The following is a 26451-nucleotide window of genomic DNA, read 5'->3' on the forward strand; positions in this document are numbered from 1 at the left end:
ATTTCATGTATATTAGCATTTACATTTTTGGAGATGTATTAATTGTAGTCTTGGCTATACTCTTGGAAAGAATTCAAAGCTGCAGCAGCCCTCAAGGAAAGGAATAGGGCAAGTATCACAGGTGTGTGTATTTCATAGTTATGAACACTCCAGAGCCTTACGCTATCAGGCAAACAACAAACCTCAGGTTGCTCTCCATCTTGGCCACTGATCCTGGAGCAAGGCTGTGAATGTAGATGCCCGGAGGACTGTTTTCTAGAGCCAAGCAGCAGGCACCAATGCCTAATCCAACTCTTGGCTCTGTGAGAGGCACCATTCAAAGAAAACAAAAACAAAAATTACACAATCACTAGAAAAAAAGTGTAACTTATTTGAAACTGAATTAATTGGTATATTCAGACCAATAACCATTTATTTCTGGTTCACACTCAGAACGTAAATCCTGCTTTTCCTTGTCAACACTGCCACTTCTGTTAATGAAATGGGCCCATGGCTAACCTGGGAGCTAGTTACGGACTGAATTATTCAATAGTCGACTCTCTGCTTAGTCTAACGAATCTCATCATGTCTGCTTTTAGAAACAGGCAGACTAGGGCCAGGTGCAGTGGCTCTCGCCTGTAATCCCAGCACTTTGGGAGGCCGAGGCGGGTGGATCACGAGGTCAAGAGATTGAGACCATCCTGGTCAATATGGTGAAACCCCGTGTCTCTACTAAAAATACAAAAAATTAGCTGGATGTGGTGGCACATGCCTGTAATCCCAGCTACTCGGGAGGCTGAGACAGGAGAATCACTCGAACCCAGGAGGCGGAGGTTGCAGTGAGCCAAGAATGTGCCATTGCACTCCAGCCTGGGCAACAAGAGTGAAACTCTGTCTCAAAAAAAAAAAAAAAAAAAAAAGGAAGAAAGAAATAGTCAGACTATAAGTAACATTTTTATTTTTATTCTGGGTACATAAAGTCAAGCTTTCTTTTGCCTTTATTTTTTAACAACTAATCTGTTCATTGTTTAATCTTCCGTCATGTTTCTACAGTAGGTGGGGAGGAAAAAGAAACAAGGATGAAAAGTAGTATGATTTGGTGATCACATGTGACTTCTAGTTACTGGTGTTAACTATACACTTAACTATAATCTTTTGTTCTTTAAATTTTTATATTAGCCCTAGACTTAAGCTCATTGGTGATTTTTTTTTTTTTTTTTTTTTTTTTTTGAGACAGAGTTTTGCTCCTGTTGCCCAGGCTGGAGTACAGTGGCACGATCTCAGCTCACCGCAATCTCTACTTCCTGGGTTCCAGCAATTCTCCTGCCTCAGCCTCCTGAGTAGCTGGAGTTATAGGCGCTCACCATGCCCAGCTAATTTTTGTATTTTTAGTAGAGACAAGCTTTCACCATGTTGGCCATGCTGGTCTTGAACTTCTGACCTCAGGTGATCCACCTGCCCTGGCCTCCCAAAGTGCTGGGGTTACAGGTATTAGCCACTATGCCTGGCCTGGTGATTTTTTTTTTAAACACAAGCCTCTGACACACAGTGATTCATGGAGAGAGCTTAGAGAGCTCTGTGCTACTGGTAACTTCCCTTCACTTTGACTAAAGTAATTAACATCTTTCTACCTGACCCCACTGTCCATGTAGAGACCACCTGTTGTTGATAGAAGATTGTTCCAAAGGAATAACTCATAGAACAATGAGGAAAAATTAAGCTAAGAACAGATTCCAAAATGTAATTCAAGAAATGCAATGAAGGCAAGGAATCACTGGACTCACCTTTGTTGAGTGTTACTTCCATGACGATCCTGTCCTTGGGCCCAGGGGTCTTCCGGCCCAGGGATGAAGAACTGCTTTCATCAGAGCCTCCCGCTGAGGCTCCCGCACTGGTGTTGAAGTTCGGGGAGGCGGATCTGCTCATGTGTGTGGGTGTCGAGCAGGGGGTGAGGCTGGGACTCACCAACTTTGTGCGTACCGTTAAGACAAATAATCCACTCCGGATTTGCTGAGAAAACAGTGAGGAAAGGTGGGTTGAAATGTTTGGATTGCCTTCCTCTCAAAGGGTTAAAAAAAAAAATCTCACCAAACCCAAGCCAGAAGGAAATAAAGGAAGGAAAACAGGATAAAGGAGATCAGTAAGAATGTTGTTACCTTAAAGGTATGAATGGCTTCTTGAAACGTCAAGCCCTTTATTGGTATTCCATTTACATCTAGGATTTCATCCCCTAGTGATCAAATGTGAGAATTACATTAACATTAACCTTTCATTTCCTGGAATTTAGCTGCTCAGTCAGACTTATAATGGGATACCATATGGTCCCTGATTTACTACCGTATAAAATGACTTTTATTGTTTAGCTTAGCTCTCAGGAATGTCACAAAATGGGACAATTAATGACAATACATATCCTTTTGCAGTAATTCTGTATTTCAATCTTCAGTTAAAATAACTATGGGAAGCATGAAAATCTAATTTTTTTTTAGCCATTGCCAAGTTTGACAACAGATGTCCTATGTTTGGAAATCAAACTGCAAAAAATCTAGTTCAAAGGCGTTCCTCATAGTCATTGTTTAAAAACTTAAACCCACTGGCAATGAGGCATGAACACATCTAACATTTGAGAAGCCACTCCTGTATTTATAGAAAGACAAGCTCCCCGAGCCCAGAGAATCACCATGGTGTATGGAAGATGCTTTTAATGATAACAGAAACATTGCTAAGATATTACTGAGCAGTGGCAGCCCAGAAATAATAATTTTTTTATTAAAAAATTTTTTTTGAGACAAAGTCTTTTCTGTCACCCTAGGCTGGAGTGCGGTGGCATGATCTCGGCTCACTGCAACCTCTGCCTCCCAGGTTCAAACTACTGTTATGACTCAGCCTCCCGAATAGCTGAGACTATAGGCCACGCCATCAAACATGGCTAATTTTTTCTTTTTTGTATTTTTAGTAGACAGGGTTTCACCATGTTAGCCAGGCTGCTCTTGAACTCTTGGCCTCGAGTGATCTGCCCACCTTGGCCTCCCAAATTGCAGGGATTACAGATGTGAGCCAGCGCTTCCGGCCCAGAAATCATCTAATTGATGCAGTTCCAGGTTCTCTGCCAGTAAGCTGGCAAGTTACTATAAGCTTCTCTCTCAGAGATGACTGCAGGGTCATGTTAATTTGCCAGGCACGTGCAGGAACATGTTCGCTCACGGCCCCTGCCCCAGCTCTCCTATTATTTCCAACTCTAAGAAGGCATAGTCGGGCCATTTTTCAAGCAGTTGATAGTGTCTGCTAGGAATATAAAAGAACTTGGACATCCTGTTGACTTATCAGAGCTCATTTCTGGTTTGCACTCCTGTGACATGGCCTGTTTTCTGGAATAACAGTTCATCAGAAACACTACAAAGATGCCCCAGAGAGAAGAACAGATGAACTTTGCACAGCATTGCTGTATAGAAGAGGGATTCTGTACAGCTATAAGAAAGTGCAAAGCAGCTTAAGAACACACATTGTCACCTCTCGCAGCCAGCCAATCCCAGGAGCACACTGTGTGCATGATTCATGGAATCCTGTAGCTGGGTTACAAAAACGTAGCTGTGGCCCATGCATTGTTATGCACCTTCCCCTTAACGCAATTACAGAAGCTATAAAATAAGTGAAGTAATCGCTGCTTAAAAATCACCTGGCATAACCAATTACTCAATTAGGCCAGGAGGTGGATGTTTTTAGGTTGTTTCCATATGGAAAAAGGGACAAATATTAAAATGATTACTCAAGCTCTTAAAATGAATGCAAGGTTTTTAAAAGACATATCACTCAACAGGTTGAAAATCCATTCCAGTTACTAGCATTTCTTGTAAATGAACACATATGAAAAAACAGTATTTAGAAGAATCAAGTTCTATTAATCTTTCTTAACTATTGATTTTTCCCCCCATTCACTCCATTTTATCAGCCTTGCAGGATGAATTTCAATAAAGTGAACACATGGCACATTCATTATAAAAACGCTCTGCTAGAATTTTATATTGTTCTGAAACTCAGCACAAACACCACCTGGGAGTTAATCCTTCCTCTAAGAGAGAGAAGTAAATATTCTGCCATGGAAGAATTAAGCCTGGTCACGTCTTAGTGTTAGCATACAGGGTAAGATGGTTGTTCTACATAAAAAGTAGGAGATTCCAATTCACTCTTATCAGTTCCAAAAACAGAACCGGTATGACACAAAAGCACCTATAGCTTAGGTCACTTAAACTGAATAATCACAGCATTTTTGAAGATAACTAAAAATATTCTAAAGTCACAATTTCATGAAGGAAGTATATTAACAAATGAGGGGGAAACGTATCAGGATTCATGCTCTGGTGAATGCTATTTAAAATATGTGCAGGCTAGGTGCTGTAGCTTGGGCCTACACTTTGGGAGGCAGAAGTGGGACAATCACTTGAGGCCAGGAGTTCGAGATCAGCAGCCTGGGAAACATAGTGAGACCATAACTCTTAAAAAAAAAAAATTAGCTGGGCATGTAATACACACCTGTGGTCCTGGCTACTTTCGAGGTTTAGGCAGGAGGATCCCTTGAGCCCAGGAGTTTAAGGCTGCAGTGAACTATGATCACACCATTGCACTCCAGCACAGATGATAGAGCAAGATCCTGCCTGTGTATGTGTGTTCAGAACTTTTGGGCAATTCTACTTTATAAAAAGCATATAATCTTAATCCAGATAAATATGTCAGAGAAATAAATATACACAGAGATGTATATCTATTCTAGATACTCTAATAAAAGCAGCTATTGTGTCTGTATATAAAGAAAACTTTGGCCTATTTAAATTTTATTTTTTCAAGTAAGGTAGGAAAGTGAGTTGAACTTGGGATCACAAAGCTGGGTTTAAATTTCACTTCTGCTGTTTACTAAGGATGGGACAAGTTTCTAGTAACTTCATATTTCTGAGTGTCACTTTTCTGTTTCTAAAATGGTCATTCCAAAATGCCTATTTGTCAGGTTTATAAGGCAGTTAGTGAAATAATTAAATATGTGGAATTGCTTTGTGTTTAAAGCATGATAAAATATAAGATATATTTAAACATGAAAAAAATTATTTGCAAGGTAGAACTTGGCACCTCAATATTACTCTAATTTGCATTCAGAAGTACTTGTCTAAGTATATTCGCATTTGGGAAAATGGTAGGTACTGTGGAGAATTAAAAGATGTTCATTTAGGGCCAGGCACAGTGGCTCACACCTGTAATCCTAGCACTTTGTGAGGCTGACGTGGGTGGATCTCTTGAGTCCAGGTGTTTGAGACCAGGCTGGGCAACATGGTGAAACCTCGTCTCTATGAAACAATACAAATATTAGCCGGGCATGATGGTGTGCACCTATAGTCCCAGCTACTCATGAAGCTGAGGTGGGAGGATCATCTGAGCCCAGGGGGTTGAGGCTGCAGTGAGCCATGATCACGCCACTGCGACTCCAGCCTGGGTGATGGATTGAGACCCTGTCTCATTAAAAGAAGAGTTTTGCTCTTTATTTTTTTTAAAAAAGATGTTAATTTAGGAACCAGACTGTGTGGTGGTTGACTTCTGTAGCAAGATATTAAATGCCCACTAATGACCAGGAACTCTGCTTCCACACAAGCCCTGAGCTAAGAATGGGCCCCAAACTCAGGAATTTTTAAGGAAAAGAACATAATCAGACCAAGTGAACAAGAAAGACACTAAAATCCCAACAGAAAGATTAAGCCACTTTCCACATATTATCTCATGTAATCCTGGCAACCACTCTTCAAGGCAGCCATTAATATTCCAAGTTTACAACTAGGGAAAGGGAAGCTCAGGTTACACTGACTGTGCCAGGCAGATTCAGCCCAGGTCTTCTAGGCACTGTGGCATTCACTGCACGTCTTGTAAAGAGGCAGATTTTAATGGGATCAAAGTCACTGTCACTGAGGTTTTCTCCTACCTTCTTTAAGTCTTCCATCCTCGGCAGCTGATCCATTTGGGAAGATGGTCTTGACAAAAATCCCCATCTGTCCCCGAATGCAGTCTCGACCTCCAGCAATGCTAAAGCCAAGGCCCTACATCCGAAGCAGATGAGAGTCCAGGTTGAGAAAGTAGTATTTAAGTGAGGTCATCTTTCCCACTGTAGTATTTAACTGAAGGCATCTTTCCCACTGTAGTATTTAACTGAGGGCATCTTTCCCATTGCAGTATTTAACTGAAGTGCCCTCCCCAACCAGGCCTGGAGTTGAACTAATAAACTAGCTGCAAACTCAAGTTTGTGTTCTCTTCCTTATCCTGCTCCTTAGATCTATTTACATTGCACTAGCTATGCATTACATTAAGGGAGAAAGTTTTAGGCGGAAACATACCAAATTGCCAATATTTGACAATCTTTGACCTCCAAAAATGGCAATTTCATATGGATCCACTAAACAGCTCATAGGAGTTATTTCCCATTATTATGCAGGTGCCACATTTGTTTTGTTTTAGTGTTTCCATTTTGTATATCAAAAAGAATATTTTGATATTTGTGTAATGTCAAGTTATTCATATCATTTCCTGTATGATAATGGCAATGCCATGAAATTCATTCAAAAGGATAACTGAGGGTATTCCCTGAAGCTGCAGGCTCTGCTTTTCTTTCACTAGAGGTAAAAGCTGAGGGTCATTCATTCATTGCACCCTTGGTTCTTCCCTAGTGGCCAAGAGCTGGTGACTTGTCACATCATAGGAACGAAGATGGCATGGCCATCTCACACTGAGACCTATAGCACAGAATGCCAGGGAATCCACTTCAACCCATATAAAGGCCACTTTATCTGTCCTTTATTATTTTCATTTCATGTAAAGACAAAATAAAAAGTAACCATTTAAAGAATATGTGTGACTGAGTGCAATGGTTCATGTCTATACTCTCAGGGCTTTGGGAAGCTAAGGTGAAAGCAATGCTTGAGCCCAGGAGTTTAAGGCTGCAGTGAGCTGTGACTGCACCACGGCACTCCAGCCTGGGCAACAGAGCTAGAACCTGCCTCTAAAAACAAAAACACACACAAAAATAAAATGAAACAAAAAATGTGGGCTAACATTCACACAAAAGGCAGAACAGTCTGCAGAGAAGAGCTCACCTTGCCTTTTTCTTTGTACAGCCCAATGATGGAGATGACGGATGGCCGAATGAGCCTCCAAGGAGATTCCACCTGAGTCGTGCTTAAGGAGCGGGTGGACTTCTTCACAATGTGGTATTCCTGAAAGTCACACATAGCAAGGTCAGAGATTACTCTCATTTGTTCTACTGTGGTAGCTGGCAGAAAAATAGACTTTGAAAATCTTAGATGTCTTCCATATTAGACATCTCTCTCTGGTCCAGTGGTTTTTAAAAAAACCTTCCTATAAATACTATCACAGGTACTGGGTGCAGTGGCTTACCCTATAATCCCAGCACTTTTGGAGGCTGAGGCAGGCAGATCAGCTGAGGCTAGGAGTTTGAGACAAGCCTGGCCAACATTCAGAAACCCCGTCTCTACTAAAAATAGAAAAATATGAGCCAGGCGTGGTGGTACACGCCTGTAATCCCAGCTACTCAGGAGGCTGAGGCAGGAGAATCGCTTGAACCCAGGAGGTAAAAGTTGCAGTGAGCTGAGATTGCTCCACTGCACTCCAGCCTCGGTGACAGAGTGAGATCCAATCACAAAAAAGACTGTCAGAAGAACAGCCCTTACTACAACAGCCTGCCATGGCTTCTTTCCCCGCATAAAGAACTGCGTGGAGACCTCAAGCACCTTGTGTTGCTCTTTCCTCAGCCGCATTCTGCAGATTCTACTTCTGGAATGAAGTCAGGAAGCAGAAGGGAGAGGCCTCTGGGATCTAGGACGACCACCTGTGGTCAGGCTCTCCCTTGCTGGTCACCCCTGCCTCCACCCAAGGTTCACAGTCATGGTTAGACAGTATCTTACCATTTTAAGCTTAATTCACTCAATCAAAAACTCAGCAAGCCCTTGTTCCTTCTAAAACAAACCCAAACCACAAACCCAGACAACTGTTATTCCACATAAAACATCCCGCTGAGAGACGGCAGCAGCTCTCATCTCTCACATTTGGAAAATAAAACATTTTCCCAGAATGAGCCACACTTTCCCTTCCTGACACACAAAAGTTCCAACCTCTCCCCTTTTCTGTGTCCATCACCCATAATATACACATGCGTAGTAAGCAGGGTGTGCTCCTTAGAACATAAACAAGAGATCAAGGGACTATCGCCAAAGCACTTCTACCACCTTGCTCCTGCTCTTCTTCTTAGAATAATAAACTGCTTCAAGGATGCAGATCTTCTACCTAAGCCAAAAAAATCACTTCATGTTTAATATGAGAAAAGAGACATCACAAAACAGTTTTTATCCTAAGTCTCTGTGGATGCTACATTCAAACATAAAAATTAGATGTCCCCAATGATATTTTTGTATCTTTGACAGCTTAGAACAGTTATATTTTTTGCAGTTTTACAATATATCTGCCAACAATGTTGGCCTTCCAGACTTCCAATCATTAAAAGAAACGATGTGGGCTTGGCAAGGTTACTACCCTTTTAATGAAACCGTTGCAGTGATGGCCAGACATTGCCTGGGTATTCAGTCTCTGAAGACAGAGGTTTGTGTATGACCTCCTAAGGGAACTCCTCTGATCAGCAATCTTCAGCAGCACTTCACACCATCTCTCTTTGGGGAACCGTTAGGGACCAAAGGCCTATAGGCTTCACCAGGCTCTCAGAGTTTCCAGGGTCTCCCTGAACTTTTAGACCTGTGTTGTCTAATATGTTAGCCACTTGCCACCTGTAAGTACCTATATTTAAATTAAAATTACTTAGGGCCGGGCACAGTGGCTCATGCCTATAGTCCCAGCTACTCAGGAGGCGAAGGCAGCAGAACTGCTTGAACCCAGGAGGCGGAGGTTGCATGAGCCGAGATTGTGCCACTGCACATCAGCCTGGCAACAAAGCAAGACTCCATCTCAAAAAAAAAAAAAAAAATTAGATACACTCCCCATTAGCGACTTTCCATGTGCTCAGTAGACATATACGGCTACTATATTGGAAAGTACAAATAAGAAACATCTCCATCATTGCTATAAGTTTTACTGGAGAGGTCTAATTTAGATAATCTATTTTTTTTTTTTGGAGACAGGGTCTCACTCTATCACCCAGTGTGGAATGCAGTGGTGTGATCACAGCTCACTGCAGCCTTGACCTCAGGGCTCAAGTGATCCTCCCACCTCAGTCTCCCAAGTAACTGGGACCACAGGTACACACCACCATGCCCAGCTAATTAAAACAATTTTTCTTTCGTAGAGTTAAGGTCTTGCCACGTTGCCCATGCTGGTCTCGAACTCTTGAGCTCAGGCAATTCTCCCACCTTGGCCTCCCAAAGTGCTGGGATTACAGGCATGAGCCTGGTCCTAGATAATACTTTTTAGTAGAGGGAGAGAGAGACCAAGAAAAAAGAAAGATGAATCCTGGGAGAAAAAGAAAAGGGCAGAAAATAAAAAGAGGAGGCATGAGAAAAAACAGTTTTCTCGAAAAGAGAGGGAAAAATCCTTCCTTCTTTTTAAACTTTTTGCTGTGCCCTAGGTTTCCAGATTCCTGGAAGCGTGGTTAGAAGTGGATGCTTCTGGGCTACAAATGCCGTCGGGTGCCCTTGGCAGGTCAGTTAAGGAATTACCTCAACACTTAATCTCTGGTCATGACGGCAGTAAACCCGCTCTCATCTTTCAGGCAGCCAGACAAGGCCGGGAGTGGTGGTGCATGCCTGTAATTCCAGCATTTTGGGAGGCCAAGGCGGGTGGATCACGAGGTCAGGAGTTTGAGAACAGCCTGGCCAATATGGAGAAACCCTGTCTCTACTAAAAATACAAAAATCAGCCAGGCACGGTGGTGTGCACCTGTAGTTCCAGCTTCTCAGGAGGCTGAGGCAGAAGACTCGCTTGAACCCAGGAGGCAGAGGTTGCAGTGAGCCAAGACTGCACCACTGTACTCCAGCCTGGGCGACAGAGTGAGACTCCATCTCCATTAAAAAAAAAGCTTTACGGAGGTTCTGGCATATCACCTTGGGTGAAATACTTAACCCCTTCGAGATTCAGTTGCTCCATCTGTAAAAGGGTCATCACACACCGAAAGGGCAGGCCTACCTCCGATGCCCTGACCCAGGTCCTTTAGAACTCTACTCTCTATGGCTCTCCAAGCATGTGTGAATGTCGTTGCCGCCACACCCCGTCCTCTATCTCTGCTTCATCATAGGCCTCAGGACAAGATGCTAATGGTTCCCCTTGAGCCCCTGGGTTAGTGGTGCCAGGACTCAAAGAATATCCCACAGGTTTCTCAGGGACTGAGCCTGCCTTAGCCTTGCTTAGGAGACCACCTGTCCAGTTTCTGCCAGGCTGAGGATGCTGAGACGGAGAAGCTGCCTTCATGCAGGGCTGTGGAGCCCAGAGCTCAGATGGGAGCAGGTTCTGGAACATTCACTTGAGTAGCTAGTGCAGCCCCCTCTACAGCCCCCTGTGACCTTGGCTGCTTGAGTCATTGCTGTGTCACAGGTGGGACTCCAGGTGAGCCATGGATGGATGTGCACGCACACACACACACTCCCTCTCATACATGTGCCCCCGCCCAGCCTCACAGTTGTTACACTGACACAGGCCGCTCCTATTAACCCAGCAATGGTGGTTCACCACAGACTGCGAGGCTATTAACCCAGCAATGGTGGTTCACCACAGACTGCGAGACGCCGCTGTCTCCTGGCAATTGAAAGCACCTCTCGGTTCCAAAACACACAATAGGAAGGAGATGATTTTGAGATGCAATAAGGGATATCCCCCCCACTATTTTCAAACATTAGGCTGACTTCTTTCTAGCCTCTGCAGGTAGACCTCACTTTCTCTACTGTCTCTTCTCTCTCTCTATCCCATTTCTCTAGCCCCAGATACTCCTGGCCTGCACAGATGGGCCGTTCTTAACATGGAAGCCCTTGTGGTCTTTGAAAGATCCACAGCCCGGGTCAGACCTGCGAGGCACTGGAAGAGTCCAGCAGCTGCGGGAGGGAGTGCTTCCGGCCATCTCGGGAGACCTCCAACATCCGGATCCGGGGGTCCCCATTCCGCACCATCAGCTCATTATATTCTTCAACCGACTCGAGGCGGTGTACACCCCCTTGAGAAAAAAGAGGAGAAAACATGGTTTGATACGGGACAAAAAGAATCTTAAGCACATCCAGATGCACAAACTCATTGTATTTACACTCAGGGTTTTGAGAAGGCCTAGCATCCAGTCAAAGCACAGAGCTCACTCCTTCCTAACAGCAATCTCTGCATCAGCTAGTTACGTGCTGAAGCCATTAGTGTCAGGCTATGAAAAAAACTGCCAGTTTCTGAAATGACCAGACTGGATAAGGGGCAATGCAAATGTTTGTTCCAAAAAGATGTAGCTGTGGTGGATCAGGGAATAGTGAGAAGGCTATTAGCAGATGGTTCCTGATGACGGAGGAGTATCATTTTGTGACTGGTAGAGTTTCATTATTGGTGCAGATGCCTTTTTTCCAAGTATAGGCATGACTTTTAAAATAAACTTTTAATTAAAGGATAACAACTTACAGAAATGCACACAAATCATAAGTGTACGATTCAATAAAATTTCATATATCCATAACCAAAACCTAGATCAAGAAGTAGAATATTTACCAGAACCTCAAAAGCACCCTTTGGGCTACTAACCATCCCTCACCCAGGGTAAACCCTATCCCAGCTTTTAACATGACAGATTACTTTCGTCTGTTTTTGAATTTTACACCAATGAACACATACAATACATACGTTTTGTCTGGCTCCTGTTCTTAGCATCTTTTTGTCAGATTCAACCACACCATTGCATGCCAATAGCCTGCTCATCCCCATTCTGTAGACTAGTCCGTTGTCTAAACATACCACAATTTACTTATCCATTGTATTGGTGATGGAAGTTTGGCTTGTCTCCAGTTTTAAATCTATCACAAGGGTCAGCAAAGATTTTTGGCAAAATTTTTTTCCATGGTCACTTTTTTTTTGGACAGAATTTTCACTCTTGTTGCCCAAGCTGGAATGCAGTGGCATGATCTTGGCTCACTGCAACCTCTGCCTCCATGGTTCAAGCGATTCTCCTGCCTCAGCCTCCTGAGTAGCTGGGATTAACAGATGCATGCCATTACACCTAATTTTTTGAATTTTTAGTAGAAACTAGGTTCATTCACCATGTTAGCCAGGCTGGTCTCGAACTCCTGACCTCAGGTGATCCGCCCACCTTGCCCTCCCAAAGTGTTGGGATTACAGGCATGAGACACTGTGCCCAGCTCACTTTTTTTGGTAGAGTTGGCAAGCTTTTTTGGCACATGTTTTAGCCTTTGTCGGCCACAATTGGTCTTTGTTACATATTCTTTTTCTTCTTCTTCTTTTTCTTAACAACCCACTAAAAATGTGGAAAACATTTCTAGCTTGTAAGCCCTGCAACTAGAGTTGTGGACTAGAGCTTGCTGACCCCTGATCTAGAATATCCTGTTACTAAATATTCTCTCACATGTCATTAGATGTCACCTAGGAGTGTAGTCTCTGGGCTACACTACAAGCATCTGCCTAGCTACCCATGTTGCTTCACCAGCGCAGGAGAGTTCTAGAACTTCCATATCCTTGTCACACTAGGCAGTGTCCATCTTTTATTTTAGCCATTCTGGAATATATGATGGTACTCATTTGTGTTTTTTAACTTGCCTTTCACTGACAACTAATAGATCAAGATTCTTCTCACACGTTCATTGGCTGTGTTCCTTACGTAAAGTTGTAAAGTGCCTAAACAAGCCTTTTGCCCATTTTAAAATTGGATGTCTTTTTTATTCATTTATAGGCATATTTATTTACTTATTGGTGTTTTCTGTTTATTTTTTTGAGATGGAGCTTCACTCTGTAGCCCAGGCTGGAGGGCAGTGGTGCAATCTGCCCACTGCAACCTCCACCTCCCAGGTTCAAGTGAATCTCCTGCCTCAGTTTTCCGAGTAGTTAGGATTACAAGTGTGAGCCACCATGCCTAACTGATTTTTGTATTTTCAGTAGAGACGGGTTTCACCATGTTGGCTAGGCTGGTCTTGAACTCCTGACCTCAGGTGATCCACCTGCCTTGGCCTCCCAAAGTGCTGGGATTACAGGCGTGAGCCACCACACCTGGTCCATTTTTATTTATTTATTTAGAGAAAGAGTTTCACTCTTGTTGCCCGGGCTGGAGTGCAATGGTGTGATCGTGGCTCACTGCAACCTCTGCCTCCCAGGTTCAAGTGATTCCCCTGCCTCAGCCTCCCAAGGAGCTGGGATTACAGGCATGTACCACCATGCCTGGTTAATTTTGTATTTTTAGTAGAGACGAGGTTTCTCCATGTTGGTCAGGCTGGTCTCAAATTCCTGACCTCAGGTGATCCTCCCACTTCAGCCTCCTAAAGTGCTGGGATTACAGGCGTGAGCCACCACGCCAGGGCCATTTTTATTTATTTTTAATATATCTTGAATAAAATCTTTTGTGGGATCTGTGGATTGTAAATATCTTCTCTGCATCTATGCTTTGCCTTTTCACTGTCTTAATGTATATTGTGATAAAAATAGTTCATAATTTTAATGCAGTATAATATGTTTTTAAAAACTTTATTGCTTGTAATTTTCTTAAACAGAACTACTACAGAAGTTCTGTTTAAGAAACTTCTATAGTAACAATTTAGGCTGGGGGCAGTGGCTCCTGCCTGTAATCCCAGATCTTTGGAAGGCTAAGGTGGGTAGATTGCCTGAGCTCAGGAGTTCAAGACTACCCTAGGCAACATGCTGAAACCCCATCTCTAATAAAATACAAAAAATTAACAGGGTGTGGTGACATGCACCTGTAGTCCCAGCTACTCAGGAGGCTGAGACCAGAGAATCGCTTGACCCTCAGGTGACAGAAGGTGCAGTGAGCTGAGATCACACCTGTGCACTTTGGTTTGGGCTACTGAGTTAGAGACTGTTAAAAAAAGAGAAACTGCTATAGTACAATTTTCAAGACTTTATCAGTACCTAATCTATATTATGTTACTTTAAAATAGAATAATTTAAGGGACTTTCATCTTAAATAATGTATCAATTACATATGAACATAGCTATAATCATATGACAATGCTTATATTATATAAAATACGTGTTCATGTGCATATGTGTTTGTATGTATATACAGATTCTTCACATATCGAGTTCATCACCTAGACTAGGTAATGTTTCATCTGATGACCTAAAATTTCAATTTACCTAATTTTCTCTCTAAAAGTTTTGCACTGAATAAAACAAGATTGTTTTTAAAAGAATGTAAAAAGTAACAGAAAGAAGAACAGTGATACAGTTATATGACAACGAATGCCATTAAGGTTTTTTTTTTAAAAAAGCTAAATATTAATTTTGTATTATAGGGGTTTTTTTGGTTTCTTTTTCTTTGTTGTTTGTTTGTTTTTGGCAGAGTCTCACTCTGTTGCCCAGGCTGGAGTCCAGTGGTGGGATCTTGGCTCACTGCAACCTCTGCCTCCTAGGTTCAAGTGATTCTCCTGCCTCAGCCTCCCAAGTAGCTGGGAATACAGGTGCCCGCCACCATGCCCAGCTAATTTTTGTATTTTTAGTAGAGATGAGGTTTCACCACATTGGCCAGGCTGGTCGAGAACTCCCAACCTCGTGATCCACCCACCTTGGCCTCCCAAACTGCTGGGATCACAGGCATAAGCCACCGTGCCTGGCCAGTGATACAGGTTTTTAAACATATAAAATACTGTTGCAATCAAGAAAAATTTTGTTCTTAAAAAGATCACACATTGGGCACGGTGGCTCAAGCCTGTAATCCCAGCACTTTGGGAGGCTGAGGTAGGCAGATCACCTGAGATCAGGAGTTTGAGACCAGCATGGCCAACCTGGTGAAACTCGATTTCTACTAAAAATACAAAAAAAACTGGCTGGGCATGGTAGTAGTGCATGCCTGTAATCCCAGCTACTCTGGAGGCTGAGGCACAATAATTGCTTGAATATGGGAGATAGAGGTTGCAGTGAGCTCAGATCTCGCCACTGCACTTCAGCCTGGGAGACAGTGAGATTCCATCTCACAAAAAAAAAAAAAAAAAAAAAGATCACAAATCTAAGATATTAACATAGATAAATTAAAAGTACCAAAATTAACAGGAAACCCTGCTGACAAAAAAGAAGGTATGAAGTAAGGAAAACTCAGGTTAGAATATCAGAAAAATGTTCCATGAAATAAGAGATGATGTTGCTTTAGTCATTCTGGAGCCAGTCTGGGCAAAACCTTAGTGGAAAGAGTTGGAATCTCTAGAGCAGCTCTTTAATAATTCATGACTTCATACAAACTCCTGACCAGATTAATCTCTCTTGGCATGCTTACTTATCTCAAAAAGATTTATTAGAAGAAAATTCCTTGTGAGATGACAGGGAGGCACTTGTCATCAACAGAAAAGAAACCACATACAGTAGCATCTACAGATAATATGCTGATATGTGGATACGAGAGTGACTCATTTTAAGAAAATATGGACTAAATATCCTAGTTTATAGGACAAATTAGGAGCTGATCACATTAAAAATCTGTATGTAAATATCTTTAGAATGAACAGACTTAGTCCTGAATCAAGGCCCAATTCCTTAGGCCTCTTTAATGTGTCTCTGAATTACTTTTCCGAACTTCTCTTCCACTGTCCACTATAATAGTTTGTTGATCTATGCTGGCAGTTGTCAAAGGAGAGACCTGTCCTCTTCCTTCCTCCTTTCCAAAACTGTGGAGCATAGAAATACCACGTGAAGTTCTACCCGACTTTCCCTGCACCATCATCTCCCTCCCACCCAGAAATTCTGCTATGTCCATTTCCCTAATGACTCTGACAAACTCTGTTGGATTGAAGCATTGCGACTGTCAGACTCTCTTGGCTTTTTCAAGTGGCTGCGGAGGAAAAACAGCTGCCAAAAACTTATCGAATTAATTTTTCCCCATTATCCCTAAACATCTCCTATTTTGTCCCAAGTCTAGCCCACTGTCCCTACTTCGTCTACCAAATTCCCCAGCATACTTCCTTCCCCTCCTGTATCTTGCATCCCTGTGACCCAGACAGACTTCCACTCCCTGTACTCTCGTGTGTGCCTCATGGTGGCCATCACTGTGTGTATGTGTGTGCTACCTCCCACTGGGACTATAAGCTCTTTAGAAGGCCTTCCTGTCTGAACCCATTCAAACCTCTTCCCCTCTTGAGAGAGAACAACAGTAAGAATGAAAATCAAAATGACGACAATGGATATTAATGATGACAGCAGTCAGGCAGGGCATGGTGGCTCACACCTGTCATCCCAGCACTTTGGGAAGCCAAAGCAGGTGGATCACTCAAGGCCAGGAATTCAAGACCAGCCTGGCCAACATGGTGAAACCTTGACTCTACTAAAAACACAAAATTAGCTGGGCATAATGGCATGTGCCGTAGTCTCATCTACTCGAGAGACTGAGGCGCGAGAATCACTTGAACCTGGGAGTTGGAGGTTGCGTTGAGCTGATATGAAGCCACCGCACTCCAACCTGGGTGGTAAGAATGAAATTCCATCTCAAAAAAAAAAAAAAAAAAAAAAGAAAAAGAAAATGATGACAGTGGTAATAAAGTGGCAGCCGCCTTGTGGTGAGGGCTGTTTGCTGCCACACCAAGGAGTGGCAGTGCCATATGCATTCTTCCAAAGTGACCTTCCAAGAAGTCAAAGCACCTAGAAGGCATTCACATTTATTGGCAAAATAAATATATAACATAACCCTCATTTGACAGGTGAAGAAACTGAGACCCAAGAAAGTCACCTGACCCAGGTCATGTTAGCCAAGGTGGGGGATGTGGGAACTGACCCAGTTCTGCTGGATTCATGCACATGCTACTGCATTTCCTTGTCATGGCCTTGAATGTCTGGAAAGGATACAGGAGGAGAGGGTGGCATTCATGTGTGGCAAACAGGGGCCAGCCCTGGAACGACTACTCAGCCAAATACGCTACTTGTTCTGAATTAAGTAGTAGGAGCAGTTAGAGCATCACACATCTGGGAGGCCCTCCAGCTCCCCTCCCCATATCTGCATCAATAAAGGTCCAGATGGGGGAACAATTCTTTTCAAGATCTGCCCAGAGGCCAAAGGGCCGGGAAGGAGAACTCTGTCTGGGAGGCGGATCTTTTTCCCGGCATTGACTGAGTGACCTTTGGGATTCTCTGAACTTCTCCAGTCTCATCCATAAAATGAGGAATGTGACCTTGCTGGCTTCAGAGGCCTCTGCATTTCCTCAGAGTTCTGGGCACCTCCCTGAGAACCCGTTTATAAGGTACTGAACAACTCTGCCAAGACGGCAGACAGGAAAGCCTCCTGTGTGCCCTTGTGACTCCTTCGCCTCAAACACAAAGGCCTTATATGAATTTCCCTTTGTTCTTCCTCAGGGATGGAAGGGGCTGGTCACCGGCTCCCTGAAGACTTCTTATCAGCCTCTGGTCATCACCACTCTTTTTTGGTCCCCAATCCATGTTGTAACACTCATTCAAGTGTGATACTGCCTAATCATTCTGAGTCATGAGCACAAAATAACACATTCTGTCAATCAAAGGTGTGTTTGTTTTTTTTTTTCTTTAGACGAGTCTGGTTCTGTCGCCTAGACTGGAGCGTAATGGGACAATCTCGGCTTACTGCAACCTCCACCTCCTAGGGTCAAGCGATTCTCCTGCCTCAGGCTCCGGAGTAGCTGGGATTACAGGTGCATACCACCATGCCTGGCTAATTTTTTTTTTTTTGTATATTTAGTAGAGATGGGGTTTTGCCACATTGGCCAGGCTGGTCTCGAACTCCTGACCTCAGGTGATCCGCCCGCCTTGGCCTCCCAAAGTGCTGGGATTACAGGTGTGAGCCACTGCCCCCAGCCTGATGTTTTTTTAAAAAGATGTATTTCACCATCTTACACCTGCCATCTGCTCTGAGAATAAACTCAGGGCAGTGCGGGCATGCACTCTCCACCAATCTGGGTGGCAGGAAGGGGAAGCGAATGTTTTTTGAATGTTAACATACTACACGTTGTGCTAAATGCTTTCATGTGCTTTTCTACAAAATCTGCCCAACCTTTCAAAGTCGGGGTGTTCTCCTCTTTTTTCAGGTGGGGGAGTGGAAGTTAAGGGAGGTTAAGTCACTAGCCCAAAGTCACAAGGTAACTCAGGGCTAAATCTAGTTCTGCCAGGCTTCAAGACTCTTGCTTTTCTGGCCATACCAGATGACTGTTGTAGGGACCGAGGGTTTACATTCCCACTAAGCCAGCAGGCACAGTGCTGAGGGCCCATGCCACCTTCTGAGACCCACAAAAATGTTTCTATTTTACTATCTTTTAAATAAGTAGAAAAAAAGAGAACATAATAGTAAATGAATAGACACGAATGAATCCAGCTGCACCTTTGTGCCAACACAGCCATAAAATACAATTTTTAGGCTGGGCACGGTGGCTCAGGCCTGTAATCCCAGCACTTTGGGAGGTCGAGGCAGGCAGATTGCCTCAGGTCAGGAGTTTGAGATTAGCCTGGCTAACATGGTGAAACCCCATCTCTACTAAAAACACACACACACACGTGCGCGCACGCGTACACACACACATACACAAATTAGCTGGGCATGGTGGGATATGCCTGTAGTCCCAGCTACTCTGGGGGGCTGAGGCAGGAGAATCTCTTGAACCCGGGAGACAGAGGTTGCAGTGAGCCCAGCTCGTGCCACTGCATCCCAGCCTGGGAGAAAGAGCAAGACTCCATCGAAAAAAAAAAAAAAATTATTTTATTTTTTAATGGAGAAAAAGACCCATCAAGTGCTTGTGCCTAAAAAGTACCTTTCATAATGACTCATGAAAGTTCTAAGGTGCCTCCCGCACAGAGCTGCTGCTTTCAATACTGACTTTCTCTCTCTGGGTCCAGGCCAGCTGCCGTAAGGAAATGCCCAGAAGACATAAGTCTATTTGCTCCAAAAGCTGCGACTCCATCCTACCTTTTTCCTGCTTAGTTGACAAACGATCTGATACTAATGCCACATTAAAAGGATCATCTGAAATCTTATCCAAGTAAATGAACCAAACGTAAGACATTTAAGTTTCAGGACACAGACACACAGAAATGTTGACATTCACTTTGTTATGACTCAAAAAAAAAAAACTCATATGGGCATCCAGGCTGAATGCAGTTGTTATGCCTGGGGCATGTACCATCTAAGGAAAAAATGACTTTGAGGATTTAAGGAAGACAAGAGCTCCTTCCAGCAATGGCTTCATCTCCCCGCTCCTGAGACTAAAGCTCATCTTATGCAGGCTGCATCAGGTAGAGCGCCCACCTACCTGAAAGGCGACTCTTGAGCTTGATTTTATTGCTGCCCTGTTTGGGACTGTCCAAGTTCCCCTTGGATTCCTCAGCACCGCACACATCTTGGGGTTCATCTGTCCCAGGCATCTGAAATGCAGAAAGCACAGAGCAGATGGGAGAGGCCAGCTATCTGCGAGGAGTTATGCTGTCCCCCTTCACAACATTATCTCAAGGTTCAAGGAACAGCAGTACAGGTGTTATGTGAGAAGAAGGATCACGGGATCAAAGCACAGCCCTTTAGATAAGTTGCATTCAGAATGCCTTGCCTCGGCCAATTCCTCCTCAGCACTCATCTCACTGCCCAGCATGGAACCAGGGCCCCCAGGGCCACTTCGTCTTCCATTCTACATTTGAGGACACTTGTTGGTTAGAGTTACCCAGGTGGCCTCCCAGTGGTCACCACAAAGCTACAGCACGAACCCAGGTCTCTTGACCTGTGTGTGGGCCAGTGCTCTTCTCACAATGCAAGCTACAATAAATATTCAACTAGAAATTCAAACCCAATTCTAAGGTTTCCAAAATACAATAAACCGAATGTTCTGTGTACTACATTCCTGGGTATTGATCAGATGCCTCCAAGAATCAAGCACAACCCAGGCTCCCTGGAGGCGTCGACATGAGGTCAGCCCACACATCTGGAAATCGTGTGACCCCAGAAGATGATACAAGAAGTCTGATCCCAGGGCTCACTAGGTCCTCCATCCTACAGAAACCAAACATGCTGTAAACAAAACAAAACTCCTATTTATTAGAGAAGAAAAAGAGACTCATGCCCTTAAGAGTATTTATAAAAAATTGGGGGGGGTAGCCGGGACAATGGCTCATGCCTATAATCCCAGCACTTTGGGAGGCTGAAGCAGGTGGATCATGAGGTCAGGAGATCGAGACCGTCCTGGTTAACATGGTGAAATCCAGTCTCTACTAAAAATACAAAAATTAGCTGGGCATGGTGGCTCATGCCTGTAGTCCCAGCTACTCGGGAGACTGAGGCAAGAGAATCGCTTGAACCCAGGAGATGGAGGTTGCAGTGAGCCGAGACTGTGCCACTGCACTCCAACCTGAGTGACAGAGAGAAATTTCATCTCAAAAAAAAAAAAAAGGAACAACTGGGGGGTAAATTTTCATGTACAGGACTTTTGAGATACATCAACAATAAACCTTCCCATTTGAAATTTTATTTTCCTTTAAGGTTACAGAAGAAAAAATGTCTTATATTAAAATAGGTAATATTCTCACTGAGGAAGATATACATGCTTTAAAAAACATATAAGAGGGGCTGGGCGCGGTGGCTCACGCCTGTAATCCCAGCACTTTGGGAGGCCCAGGCAGGTGGATCATGAGGTCAAGAGATCAAGACCATCCTGGCCAACATGGTGAAACCCTGTCTCTACTAAATATAAAAAAAAAAAAAAAAAAAGGAAAAAAAATTAGCCAGGTGTGGTGGTACACGCCTGTAGTCCCAGCTACTCAGGAGGCTGAGGCAAGGGAATTACTTGAACCCAGGAGGTGGAGACTGTAGTGAGCCAAGATCGAGCCACCGCGCTCCAGCCTGGCGACAGAGCGATACTCCATCTCAAAAAGACATTTAAGGTATCAAGTAAAGAAAGGTTGATGATAAAAAGATTTCTGGCTTCTCTTAAAGATGCCAGTCAGTCTGACAGTTGTCTGGAGTTCATGACCATGAAGTTAAACTCAATTGGCAAGAGTCTTCCTCCCAACTGGGGCTGGGAGAAATCAACCTGGTCCTAGTAAAGTGCTTTTTGTATGTATTCAAAAGCTTCTTGATTTGCATTTTCTTTCACCAGTTATCAAAAGGTGGTGCAATTATAGTGCCACTCCTCACCCTCAAATTAACAGGTAATGAAAATTACATATTGTACATTAAATTCAGTACATAGCTAGGTACAGTGGTAGGTACCTGTAGTCCCAGACATTCAGGAGGCTGAAGCAGAAGGATCACCTGAGCTTAGGAGTCTGGACAATGTAGCAAGACCCTTTTTACCTCTTTAAAAAAAATTCACCTGAGGTCAGGAGTTCAAGACTGGCCTAGCCAACACAGTGAAACCCCATCTTTACTAAAAATTAAAAATTAGCCAGGCATGGTAGCACACACATGTAATCCCAGTGATTCAGGAGGTTGAGGCCAGAGAATCACTTGAACCTGAAAGATGGAAGTTGCAGTGAGCTGAGATCATGCCACTGTACTCCATCCTGGGCGACAGAGCGCGACTGCCTCAAAAAAAAAAAAATTCAGTATCTAAAAAGGTTTAAAGTAAGTAGAGTAATTCCACAGGTAATCTATTTTAAGAAGTAATTGTTTATATACAGATTCTGTATACAGTATGTAAAGTCTGGAAGAGTCCCTCTTCTTCCTCAAGTTCAAGTATCTTTCTGAGTTAGAAGAATAAAAAGGTCTGAGAACAAGGCAACGTAGGCAAAATTGAGGAAGGGGCATTGAGAATAATTAACTCAGACATATAAAACAAAGGTAATACATTTGTTGCATTCATACTGCCTTATCAGGAGCTGGTAGGTGTCCAGGCTTAAAATATGAAGGAAAGGCAGGAACAGAATCTTGAGGGAGATTTTAGAGATTCCCTGGAGGGAAGTCTTTCGCAAGCCCAAATGCTGACATCGATGCGTACACAGTGAGGAAAGAGCCATCTTTGAGACATGCCTGAGCTCTCAGCCATGTACAAATGGAGGAATCCAGAGAAAAGCCTTAGAGCTTCCCCTTTGCTTGGCTTAAAAACTTCATAAACAGAACCTGTCTCCAGACTGTGAACAGCAATTACCAGAAAGTGAGTTGAATTCCTGGTTCTGGCTGGGCGTGGCGGCTCTCGCCTGTAATCTCAGTACTTTGAGCAGCAGAAGTGAGCAGATCACTTGAGGCCTGGAGTTTGAGACCAGCCTGGGCAACATGGTGAAACCTTGTCTCTACTAAAAATACAAAAAATGGTGTGATCTCAGCTCACTGCAACCTCCTTCTTCTGGGTTCAAGTGATTCTCCTACCTCTACCTCCCGAGTAGCTGAGATTACAGGCACCCTCCATCATGCCCAGCTAATGTCCGTATTTTTAGTAGAGACAGGGTTTCAGCATGTTGACCAGGCTGATCTCGAACTCCTGACCTCAAGTGATCCACCTGCCTTGGCCCCCCAAAGTGCTGGGAGTACAGGCTTGAGCTACCACATCCAGCTGCCAGTAAGGTTGTTTTTATGCCAAAGATGGTAGATGTGGGCCAGGAGTGGTGGGTCACACTTATAATCCCAGCACTTTGGGAGGCCGAAGAAGGCAGATCTCTTGAGGTCAGGAGCTCGAGAACAGCCTGGCCAACATGGTGAAATCCCCCCTCTACTAAAAATAAAAAATTAGCTGGGTGTGGTGGTGGGTGCCTATGGTCTTGAACCTGGGAGGCGGAGGTTGCAGTGAGCCGAGATCATGCCACTGAATTCCAGCCTGGGTGAAAAAGCAAGACTCTGTCTTTAAAAAAATAAATAAATAAATAAACCAAAAAATAAATAAAGAGGAGGACTGACATCTTATTTCAGAACCCACTGAAAGGGTTAGCAGTGGGTAATGAATTTAAATGGAACTGTTTCCTCTTGTAACAAAAAAACTGGTTTTTCGTGAGTTTGCTGTGATATTAGATGGCTTGTAACTCAATGACCAAGAAGTGGGTTGCTTAGACACATTCATTCCAGATTATGCCAGGAAGCAGCAACATAAAATGCAATTTCGATTACACGTTGACTATTGTCTGAAAATGTCCACACTCTAAGAGAGTTCCTTTTCTGTGTGTGGTTTTTTCCCCTGATGCACAGAGCAAACTGTTCTGGAAATGATGTCATTTTAGTTGTTCTGAAATGAAATTTGCAAAATGTTCTCCTGGAAGGCCTTCAGTTCAGTGAAACAGTTGATAAAATCTATTATTCATGAGCAGTTTCTAATTCATGTGTTACAAAACAATGCCATTATTGCTTCTTGGCCTTTTGGCGAAGATCGCGTGTAGTACAAAACAAGGCCATTATATTAATGGAGTCTAAGAGGATTTGCCAGTTTCCACGGTAGAGCCTTCCTGCATTATTTTCCACACCTGTAACATACACAGTGCTCACTCAGTGAGGAAGCATCTTCAGCATCTGATTTTGTAGAGACGTGGTGGGGCAGAGTGGTTGAGAATCTATCCAGCTACCTGGGCACAAAGCCTGATTAGACCATTTTACTGCAATTTAGGCACGTCAATCAAGCTTTGACTGTCAATGTCCTCATATGAAGAATGGGCCTGCATTTAGGAATTAAATAACAGCTATCTGACTAAAGGTGGCAGATTTCTCCTGATTTCCCTCTTGAGGCCACACTAACATGAGGGAAAATATTTTTAGGAAAAGACAGAGATAATTCACAAGGATACAGAAAACAGAAGACAGCCAGGCATGGTGGCTCAAGCCTGTAATCCCAGCACTTTGGGAGGCCAAGGTGAGCAGATCTTGAGGTCAGGAGATCGAGGCCATCCTGGCCAACATGGTGAAACCGTTTCTACTAAAAATACAAAAAAAATAGCAGGGTGTGGTGGTAGGCACCTGCAGTCCCAGCTACCCAGGAGGCTGAGGCAGGAGAATCGTTTGAACTCAGGAGGCGGAGGCTGCAGTAACCTGAGATCCTGCCACTGCACTCCAGCCTGGTGACAGAGCAAGACTCCATCTCCCCCACCCCCCAAAAAAGAAAACAGAACACAACAGCAACACATTCTGGAAATCAGTAAGCTGATGACCATGTGGCAATGGATCTGACTTGAGAATCTCAAGCTGAATCCTAAGTGTAGATTGGAGAAGGCTGAACATTCATATAGAGAACTCCCCTAAATTTCAAAGGTTGCCAAGAGATCTCTGGAAGGAGCAAGAAGGTGGAAGCAGTGCCCCAAGAAACAGCCAAGAGAGTGAAAGTGATTGATGTGGCCACCAATATATACAGGTCTGATTCCGAGGCAGAGTCTCAGGGGCTGAGAATGTCTAGGGAAACTTTGAGGTGCATCAGACTCCACAGGAAAGCTAATAAAGAACACAGAGACCAAGCTCGTGGAAGTGGAACAGGGCCTGGGCCTCTGGAACCCACCACTGCGCTGGGCCAATAGAACCAACCTCCAGTGGAAACTTGGGACTGAGCAGCGACTTCCCAGTTCTTCCTGCTCTCCCCACGTTTACTTCAGAAATGAAGGGAAGAATGAAAGCTTCTCAGCTGCACCTGAGTATCCCACCAGCCAACAAATAAGGGAGACTGTCATCATGTTGCTCCCTAGTCAGAGTTTACATCTTTTCACCAGCAACTTACGGAAACTTGTTCTACTCCATGTATAAACCCCAAGCACAGGAGGTGTATGCAGAGTATAATGCAAGTTACATGCTCTATGGGCAGCAGCATGGACTGTGCCTGTAACATATTGATCATTGATATCCAAGGCAGGTTTTTCATTATGTGAAATAGCAACAGTCATATTTATGTTTAAATGGTTAAAATTACCTTGCAATTGTCTTATAGGGTTATCATAAGGATTAAAGAGAAATTCACTGGGAGTAAGTACTTAATGTGTATTATAAGAATAAAGGTAAGGTTTAGCCAGCCACGGTGGCTCACACCTGTAATCCCAGTACTTTGGGAGGCTGTGGCAGGCAGATCGCAAGGTCAAGAGACTGAGACCATCCTGGCCAACATGGTGAAATCCTGTCTCTGCTAAAAATACAAAAATTAACTGGGTGTGGTGGTGCACACCTGTGGTCCCAGCTGCTCAGGAGGCTGAGGCAGGAGAATCACTTGGACCCAGGAAGGAGAATCACCTGAACCCAGGAGATGGAGGTTGCAGTGAGCCAAGATCACAGCACTGCACTCCAGCCTGGTGACAGAACAAGACTCTGTCTCAAAAAAAAAAAAAAAAAAAAAAAGGATATAGGTAAGGTTTAGTTGAGCTGGGTGTGGTGGCTCACGCCTGTAATCCTAACACTTTGGGAGACCAAGGCAGGTGGATTGCCTGAGGTCAGGAGTTTGAGACCAGTCTGGCCAACATGGTGAAACCCCATCTCTAGTAAAAATACAAAAAAATTAGCCGGGCGTAGTGGCATATGCCTGTAATCCCAGCTACTCTGGAGGTTGAGGCAGGGGAATTGATTGAACTGGGGAGGTGGAGGTTGCAGTGAACCAAGATTGCACTGCTGCACTCCAGCCTGGGCAACAGAGCAAGACTTTGGCAAAAAAAAAAAAAAGGCCCAAATTTCCCCTCTCCCTAGGTCTCTGGATGCCTCCAGATTTGATGATTACACAGACTGTGGTTCTAGACTACAGAGATACACATTTCAACTTCATACCTATGGAAAGGGAGCAGATTTCTTAAAGAATAAAGCAAAACCAATGGAAATCCAAAGACATATGCCATCTTCTTTGATAGCATTCATTAAAATTACTTCACTAAAATTACTGCAAAACTAACAGCTAAGAAGTCACTTTTAAAGGCATGTGCCTGAAATGCTCAGTTTTTAGAAATCACCTTTGTGCACCAGAACAAGGAGGGTTTGAAAACATGCTCTGGTCCTCTGATCAGAGTAGGAGCAGAAGAAAAGAGAAAATAAAGCAATACATAATGACTAGAGAAAAGGGGAAACTTCCTTAAAAGAGGAGATCTCAGACAACAGACTCCACAGTGTGATGGGGAACTGGGATTGTGAAGTCCTAGAGCACAGCGACGTATGGAAAAGACCCTTGACGGTTCCTATCATAAAGAGACCAGTCACAGGAGAGGGTCACAAAAGTAGGAAGATGCTATGTCATTCCTAAATGAGGGGGTGACTGGGACCTGAAGAAATCTACCCCAGAGTCAAAACCACAGGGAAGAGAGTGGGATCCATGCCCAGAAAGCATGAAAGAAACGATTTTAAGACTATAGAGGGAGCTTTAGAAGGAAGATTTGGGACAGCTCTCCCAAGAGAGATCGGCAAGTGTGCACAGATTTAAAGGC

General features: G+C 43.7%; 1 protein-coding gene across 21 annotated transcripts in view; it reads right to left on the bottom strand.

Moving 5' to 3' along the window:
* Positions 1-26451, bottom strand: part of PDZD2 (PDZ domain containing 2) — a 471153-nt gene that overhangs the window by 48900 nt on the left and 395802 nt on the right. For all 21 annotated transcript variants that reach the window (XM_078365629.1, XM_035291726.3, XM_035291725.3 and 18 more), the window contains 7 exons: positions 19422-19533; positions 11028-11173; positions 7104-7223; positions 5939-6053; positions 2136-2209; positions 1764-1989; positions 183-300 (listed from right to left, as the gene is read on the bottom strand). In XM_078365629.1, the coding sequence (XP_078221755.1) occupies positions 183-300; positions 1764-1989; positions 2136-2209; positions 5939-6053; positions 7104-7223; positions 11028-11173; positions 19422-19533 (911 nt within the window). The remainder of the gene's footprint in view (positions 1-182; positions 301-1763; positions 1990-2135; positions 2210-5938; positions 6054-7103; positions 7224-11027; positions 11174-19421; positions 19534-26451) is intronic.

The sequence above is a fragment of the Callithrix jacchus genome, chromosome 2 (assembly GCF_049354715.1).
Source record: "Callithrix jacchus isolate 240 chromosome 2, calJac240_pri, whole genome shotgun sequence".
Classification (NCBI taxonomy): Eukaryota; Metazoa; Chordata; class Mammalia; order Primates; family Cebidae; genus Callithrix; species Callithrix jacchus.